This window comes from Myotis daubentonii, chromosome 9 (genome assembly GCF_963259705.1).
Source record: "Myotis daubentonii chromosome 9, mMyoDau2.1, whole genome shotgun sequence".
Lineage (NCBI taxonomy): Eukaryota > Metazoa > Chordata > Mammalia > Chiroptera > Vespertilionidae > Myotis > Myotis daubentonii.
The window spans coordinates 28096217-28104277 of record NC_081848.1 but is presented as its reverse complement, the minus strand read 5'-3'; the positions used below and the strand labels follow the sequence as shown (position 1 = coordinate 28104277).

At 44.4% G+C, this 8061-nt stretch overlaps 1 protein-coding gene across 1 annotated transcript; it reads right to left on the bottom strand.

Annotated features, from left to right (window-relative positions):
* Positions 1-4092: 4092 nt before the first annotated feature.
* LOC132240675 (ATP-dependent RNA helicase DDX39A-like) lies at positions 4093-5465 on the bottom strand. The gene has a single exon (XM_059708172.1). It carries the CDS (start codon positions 5446-5448, stop codon positions 4162-4164), a length of 1287 nt encoding a protein of 428 aa, XP_059564155.1. The 5' UTR covers positions 5449-5465; the 3' UTR covers positions 4093-4161.
* Positions 5466-8061: the final 2596 nt, after the last annotated feature.

The following is an 8061-nucleotide window of genomic DNA, read 5'->3' as shown; positions in this document are numbered from 1 at the left end:
GCCTGAAGGGCATCAATAGGATGCAAACACTTCCCTGGAGGTGAGTGGGGTCCGGGCAGAAAGCTCAGAAGTACCAGGGAGCACAGTGAGTGGAGGTGTGGGCTGCAAAGGGGCTCAGGGTTCCTTCTCTGTTCCAACCCTGGGGATACCTCAGCCAATGGGAAAGCACTGATAGGAAGAACCCAGTAAAGATGGTGAGGAAGCCTTGGGAGGCTGATGGTGATGATGGCCTGATGTGGACAGGAAAGCGCAGCGCAGAGCTGGAGAGGGGCAGGCACCAGTGCCTGCAAGGCCTCTGAGCGGAGCTCTGTGACCCCCACACGGCCCTGAGTGCAGGTTAGCCCCCTGAGCTCCCCCAGCACAGAAAGCCTGCAGCTGCCAGGAAACCAGGCAGGAGTGGGAGAAATGCCCAGGAGGCCGCTGAACCTGACTGAGGTGAAGAGCAGGAAACAGCAGGTCCCTGGAGGGTTCTCTCCTCCCCAGACACTCTCCATGGAGCCTGCCAGTTACAAATCAGGAAACCAGTCCTCAGAAAGCGGAGAGCTCAGGAAAAGCCCTACTTCCAGCAAGCAGAGCCCTGGCGAGAGGTCACAAAGAGGAAAGGCAAGCCCAGGGTATGTGTGCCTGTCACTGCCACCATGGTCTTCTTTTGTAAACTTAATACTGAAAGTGTTAAATATGTCCCTTTTTTTCCCCATTGAACCCCTCCAGCTCGGGCCAGCCCGCTTCCCAGGGCTTCATCACCCTGTTGTCCGTGTCCGTGGGTTATGTGCATACATGCCTTCTAGTTCTTTGGTTCATCATTACCCACCCACAACCTTACCCTGCTTTCCCTCCAAGATTCCAAACACTTTTTCCTGCTTCTATGTCTCTGGATCAACTCTATTCATCACTTTATTTTGATAAATTAGATTCCACATATGACTGAGATCATGTGATACTTATCTCTCTTGAATGGCTTATTTTTCTTAGTGTAATATTCTCCATTACCCTCCATGCTGTCTCAAAGGGTAAGAGATCCTCCTGTTTTCACTGCTGCCTAGTATTCCATGCAATAAAGGTGCCACAGCTTTTTTATCCACTTATCTACTGATGTGCACTTGGGCTGTTTCCAGATCTTAGCTATTGTAAATTGTGCTGCTATGAACATAGGGGTGCATACATTCTTTCTAGTTTCTTGGAATATATTCCTTGAATTAGGATCACTGGGTCCAATGGCAGTTCCATATTTAATTGCAGAGTCCATGAAGACAGGTAAACCAGTGCATTTCCTCACAGCTTCATTATTGAGTCTGACGTGGGTATCAATGCCATTAGAAAGGAGAAGATGGAACCCTCATCTCTTTGCTGTGCTCCCCTCCAGCATTCTAAGTGCTCTGAGGGCACCACTCACCCTGTGTTCCTCACCAGCCTCTTCCCCGGAGCCGTGTCTGAGAGCCTGATGCTACTGAGAGCTAGAGCAGTGCAACAGCAGGCTCCTGTCATTTTCACAGAAGATCTGCTTTGTCTCCTTGTGCATCCCACACCCATTGTCCTCAGAGCTCAGGAATTGCCACAGACAGGCTTTTCTGGCAAATGGAAACCACATTTTTCAGGATAATATTGGTTTTGAAGATTTTCTGCTCTGATGGTTCCCTGCACACAGGACAGCAAGTAGAGCTTTCTCCCAGGATACCTAGAGACAGGAACAATAGCAGCTGTGCCCACAGCCCATGGTGACTGGGTCTATACAGTAATTCAGGCAGATGGCACAGGTGAGCTCTTTAGCGAAGTTTTTGGGAGGTCTGATCCCATTTTTCTGAGGGGAGAAATCAGGAGTTTCTTCCTCTGCCCTGGAGACACAAAGGTCTAAGCAAAATGTGACTCAATGACTGTGTCTAGAGCAGGACAGGCTTTGTAGGCATGTGACACACATGGAAAGCAGACCCAGGAAAGCTCCCACAACCTGGAGAAGTTACTTAACTATTCAATCAACTCCATCCCCCTCCCGCCCCCTTTTCTTCTGCATAAAGAACAATCCCTCTTCTGCTGATCCTTCCTTTTCCAAATAGCTTGAGTTTCAGGCACTTCACCCAAATCCATAGCTCCAGGTGCTGGGTCCTGAAGGCTCTAATATCCTAGCTAACACTCAATGCCAGTCACTCACTTGGCTCAAGATATTTGACTTTGATTTTCATTATGTCATGTGATTTCAGGCAATTTAACTTTAATTATATCCCAGAACTATTTTAAGCTTTTAATTTTGATGAACTCAAACTAATCTCTCTTTTGTTGCTGTTACATGTGTTTTGTTTTGTCTTTTTAAATTTATTTCAGAGAGAAGAAGGGAGAGATACAAAAAGAGAGACATTGATGAGAGAGAAACATTTATTGGCTGCCTCCTGCACATATCCCAGTGCAGATGGAGCCCACACCCTGGGCAAGTGCCCTCCCCAGGAATCCAACCAGTGAGCTCTGGGGCAGGGGTTGATGCCCAACCACTGATCCACACTGGCTGGGATGGACTAATTTATATTTCCTTAGTAAACAAAATTCCTGTACTTAACTGAGGAAAAGTTGCTGCTAGAAAAAGTGGTTAATAAATAGAAGGAAAAATGGCCTTTGGCTTTATTTTGAACAATTATGTCCCCCAGGAGAGAGTAATTGTGCTTTTGGAGTTCGAGACTATTTTTAAAATCATAACTGTACTAACTTAGTAACTTCATCTACTTTAAGTATATATATGCATTTGTTGCAAAAGGTTTAGAGTCAAGGTTGCAATTCCCATTTCTTACAAAATCTCTGCATTCCCACAGTTGGTTTATTTAGTGAGAAATATATCGAGGATGGGATGCATCCAGGTTTAAGTAGCAAGTTTTGGCAGAGTCCAGATAGGAATTATTCATTAAAAAATATGCTTCCTTTGTCATTTTCCCCATTGATGTGGGTTTCCATCTTGTTACAGTGAGTCATAAACTAAGTAGTTAAAGGATACCAAAGTGATTTTCAGAGTAGGCAGCAGGCTGGATAGAGGTGGGTGTCAGGGAGCAGGGAGCAGGCTGGATAGAGGTGGGTGTCAGGGAAAGTTTCACTTAAGGACTTGTGCAGGGAGCACCCAGATGGTTAACTTGACTGTTAATTTTAACAACATGTTAACAATATCTGTGATGTCAAGACCACAGCCACAGTCACAGCCACAACCATGGCAAGACATAGCAGCTATTTTTTCTTTTCTATGATTTCAGAGAGGCATAGAAGGGGAGAGAGAGATAGAAACATTAATGATGAGAGAGAATCATTGATTGGCTGCCTCCTGCATGCCTCCCACTGGGGATCAAGCCTGCAATCCAGTCATGGGCCTCCACCCAGAATGGAACCATTACCTCCTGGCTCATAAGTTGAGTCTCAACCACTGAGCTATGCTCCAAGCACCAGAGCAGAGATTTTAGAGCAAGGGGGTACTATTTGTGATCTCAGGGCAAGAGTTTGAGTCCTGGTCAGGGCACATACCCAGGTTGCGTGTTCTATCCCTGGTTAGAGTGAATACGGGAGGCAACCTATCAATCTTTCCCTTTTCTCTCTCTTTCTCTCTCACTCCAGAATAAATAAAGATACTATTGGGTGAGGTTTTGAAAATAAAGAGTAGTGGTCAGGTATTCTTACATTAATATATGACAACAGCCCTGGCTGTTTGAGTGGAATCCAATTTTCTCTGGTATTTTTGTTTAGCTATATTTTCTGACAAAATTAAGAGATGTTCAATGAAGCGTGGTATCCTAAATTGGATCCAGGAACACCAAAGTGCGTTATAACACAAAATTGGTGAAATCTGAATAAAATTTGCAGCTTAGTGAATAATAATATGCAGACGTCTTAGTTTTAACAAATGTTCCATGTGAATGGAACATTAGGGAAAACTGGTGAGGGGTAGACCAGAATTCTCTGTGTAATAGTTGGAATGTTTCTATAAATCTAGCATTCTATACATATTGAATGACTTGAAAAATGGGGGAAAGAAGCAAAATACAAGCCCATATCGTTATTTATTTTTCCACAATACAAATTTATTGTTGCAGAAATGCACAGTGTTTGAACAGAAAAGGACAACCCCACTGTCACCTAGAAAGAGGACTTGAAGCAGCACGTGGGAAGCAGGGTGGCTCGGGGATGTCAGGTGTGTGGTTACGGGCTCTGCTCCATGTATGTGGAGATGTCCATTTCTTCAGGAAACTCCGCCACATTGACTTCAAACCTACCCTGAACATCAGTGAGGATTTTGGCATCATTGTCATGAGACACAAAAGTGATAGCCAGGCCTTTGGTGCCAAAGCGCCCGGCACGGGCCACCCGGTGGAGGTAGGTGTCCGAGTCGTCAGGCATGTCATAATTGAAGACGATGTTGACTCGCTCAATGTCCATCCCTCGGCCAAACAGATTGGTGGCCACCAGGATCCGCTGCTGAAAGTCCTTGAACTGCTGATAGCGTGCTAGGCGCTCCTCCTGGGCCATGGCCCTGTGGATGGCGATGGCCGGGAAGCTCTGTTCCACAAGTAGCTGGGCCAGGGCCATGCAGCGCTGCACCGACCTCACGAAGATCACCACCTGGTTAAACTCTAGCACGTCCAGGAGGTCGACGAGTTTACGGTTCTTGTCGCTGTCTTTGAGCTTGACATAGTACTGCTGCAGCCCATGCAGCGTGAGCTTGGTGTCGTCGTCCACCAACACCTCCATGGGATCTTGCATGAACTTCCTGCAGATGGGCCGGATCTCCTTGCTCAGCGTGGCACTGAACATCATGCACTGCTTCTCGTGTGGCGTCAGGCGAAAGATCTCCTGTACATCCCGCCGCATGTCCAGCTGCTCCAGCATCTTGTCACACTCGTCCAGCACGAAGTGCTTCACGTTTCTCAGGTTGAGGCTCCTGTTGCGCACGAGTGCCAAGAGGCGGCCTGGGGTCCCCACCACGACATGGGGACAGCTCTTCTTCAGCACCTCTTCGTCCTTCTTGATGGAAAGACCCCCGAAGAACACGGACACCTTGACACTGGGCATGTACTTGGAGAAGCGCTCATACTCCTTCCTGATCTGAAAGGCCAGCTCCCGAGTGTGGCACATGACCAGGACGGCCACCTGTCCGTTGACGGGCTCGATCTGCTGTAGGGTGGCCAGCATGAAGACTGCAGTCTTGCCCATTCCAGACTTGGCCTGGCACAGGACATCCATGCCCAGGATGGCTTGGGGAATACACTGGTGCTGAACCTCAGATGGATGCTCAAAGCCACAGTCCCCTATGGCCCTCAGGAGCTCAGGCTTCAGCAGAAAGTCCCGGAAGCCAGAGCTGTGGATGGAAACGTAGGACCCCTTGACATCTTTCTTGGGGGGTGCTGGGGTGCTCTCTGGAGGAGCCTGGGGCTCTTCATCTTCCTCATAATCCAGAAGCTCGTTTTCTACATCCTGTTCCGCCATCATACTGGTTCCCCTTTCGCCTCCTCGCGCCCCAAGAGTCGACATGAGCTAGAGCGCTTTCTGCCTCCTGCGTTGGATCCCAAGCCCCTATTTTTAATTATTAGCTGCAGAAAACATAAAATTTCATTTCAGTAAACACAATCAGAATAAATGAAAGGGAAAAAGTAATTATAAAAACTGCACATATTGTTCCTTGAAAATGTAGGTAGTATAAGCTGCTAAGCATTCTTTTGACTATCCTAACTCTTCATTTCATAATCATAAGTGAACAGAAAGCTTTGAAAAAACACCCCATATTTCAATAACTAAAGTTTTTAAAGTTTCAAATGAATTTCCTCCTGGTTCATTATTCTAACATAGCCGAAATCAAGAGAGTAATGTATCTGAACTGTTCCTCTGTTTTGTTTTTATATCCATAATAGAGAAAACAGTCTCACAAAGATAAATTGATGCAAATGAAAGAAGAGTTTTGGGATTTTTTTTCAATTACAGTTGAAATACAATATTTGGAAGATGAATATCTAAAGTAATTTCAGCAAGCTACGAATATTCGTTTTTAACTTTTATCTAAAATGAAACAAGTAATATATTTTCACTATTCATTTTCAATCTTTCATCAGTTGCCAATTCCAACAATTATCCTTTAATGTTACCTTTAAAATTAAATCAAATTTGATGAAAGCAACGAATTCAAGATTCTATCCATTGCTAGTGTCACAATCAAACTAATTTTCAAATATTACAAGGTGCAAGGTGGTCCTACTGCACATGACTAGAACAGTTCACACCACATGGGACTCACTATGAACTATGAAGGCAAAAATCATATCTTACAATGGTACCTGTATGGTTGGTTGGTCAGTTGGTGCAGGCCCTCTTCCAATTGTAGACTTCTGACTTCTTGTATTCTCACTTGGGGAATATGGCAGGCAGCTCTCTCAGGCCTCCTTTATACGGGCACAAATCTCATCATGAGGGCTCCACCCTCAGGACCTAACCCAATCCCAAAGCTCCAGCTCCTAATCCCATTGGCTGGGGCAATAGGATTTTGATTTATGAATTTTTTTCTTTTCAGATAATCAGCATAGTTGGTTCTCTCTTTTTTTTATTTTTTTTATTTTTTATTTATTTATTTTTTATTGCTTAAAGTATTACAAAGGGTATTACATATGTGTCCATTTTTTCCCCCCGCCCTAGACAGTCCCCTAGCCTCCCCTATCCCCCGGTGTCTTATGTCCATTGGTTATGCTTATATGCATGCATACAAGTCCTTTGGTTGATCTCTTACCCCCCTACCTCCTGCACCCCCACCCTCCCCGGCCTTCCCGCTGCAGTTTGACAATCTGTTTGAGGCAGCTCTGCCTCTGTATCTATTATTGTTCAAAATTTTATAATGGTCTCTATTATCCATGAATGAGTGAGATCATGTGGCATTTTTCCTTCATTGACTGGCTTATTTCACTTAGCGTAATGCTCTCCAGTTCCATCCATGCCGTTGCAAATGGTAAGAGTTCCTTCCTTTTTAGAGCAGCATAGTATTCCATCGTGTAGATGTACCACAGTTTTCTAATCCATTCATCTACTGATGGGCACTTAGGCTGTTTCCAGAGCTTAGCTATGGTGAATTGTGCTGCTATGAACATAGGGGTGCATATATCCTTTCTGATTGGTGTTTCTGGTTTCTTGGGATATATTCCTAGAAGTGGGATCACAGGGTCAAATGGGAGTTCCATTTTCAGTTTTTTGAGGAAACTCCATACTGTCTTCCATAGTGGCTGCACCAGTCTGCATTCCCACCAGCAGTGCACAAGTGTTCCTTTTTCTCCACATTCTCTCCAGCACTTGTCGTTTGTTGATTTGTTGATGATAGCCAGTCTGACAGGTGTGAGATGGTACCTCATTGTTGTTTTGATTTGCATCTCTCGGATGATTAGTGACTTTGAGCATGTTTTCATATGTCTCTTGGCTTTCTGAATGTCCTCTTTTGAAAGGTGTCTATTTAGGTCCTTTGCCCATTTTTTGATTGGATTGTTTATCTTCCTTTTGTTAAGTTGTATGAGTTCCCTATAAATTTTGGAGATTAGGCCCTTATCAGATATGTCATTGGCAAATATGTTTTCCCACACAGTGGGTTTTCTCATTGTTTTGTTGATGGTTTCTTTTGCTGTGCAGAAGCTTTTTATTTTGATGTAGTCCCATTTGTTTATTTTCTCTTTCGTTTCAAGTGCCCTAGGAGTTGTATCAGTGAAGAAATTGCTTCGGCATATGTCTGAGATTTTGTTGCCTTTGGATTCTTCTAGAATTTTTATGGTTTCCTGTCGTACATTTAAGTCCTTTATCCATTTTGAGTTTATTTTTGTGTATGGTGTAAGTTGGTGGTCTAGTTTCATTTTCTTTCATATATCTGTCCAATTTTCCCAACACCATTTATTGAAGAGACTATCTTGGCTCCATTGTATGTTCTTGCCTCCTTTGTCAAATATTAATTGAGCATATTGGTTCGGGACGATTTCTGGGCTCTCTATTCTATCCCATTGATCTATATGCCTATTCTTGTGCCAGTACCAGGCAGTTTTGAGAACAGTGGCTTTATAATACATCTTGATATCTGGTATT

Coding starts and splice junctions, on each gene's coding strand:
- LOC132240675 (XM_059708172.1), bottom strand. CDS start 5,448: ATGATGGCGGAACAGGATGTAGAAAACGAGCTTCTGGATTATGAGGAA.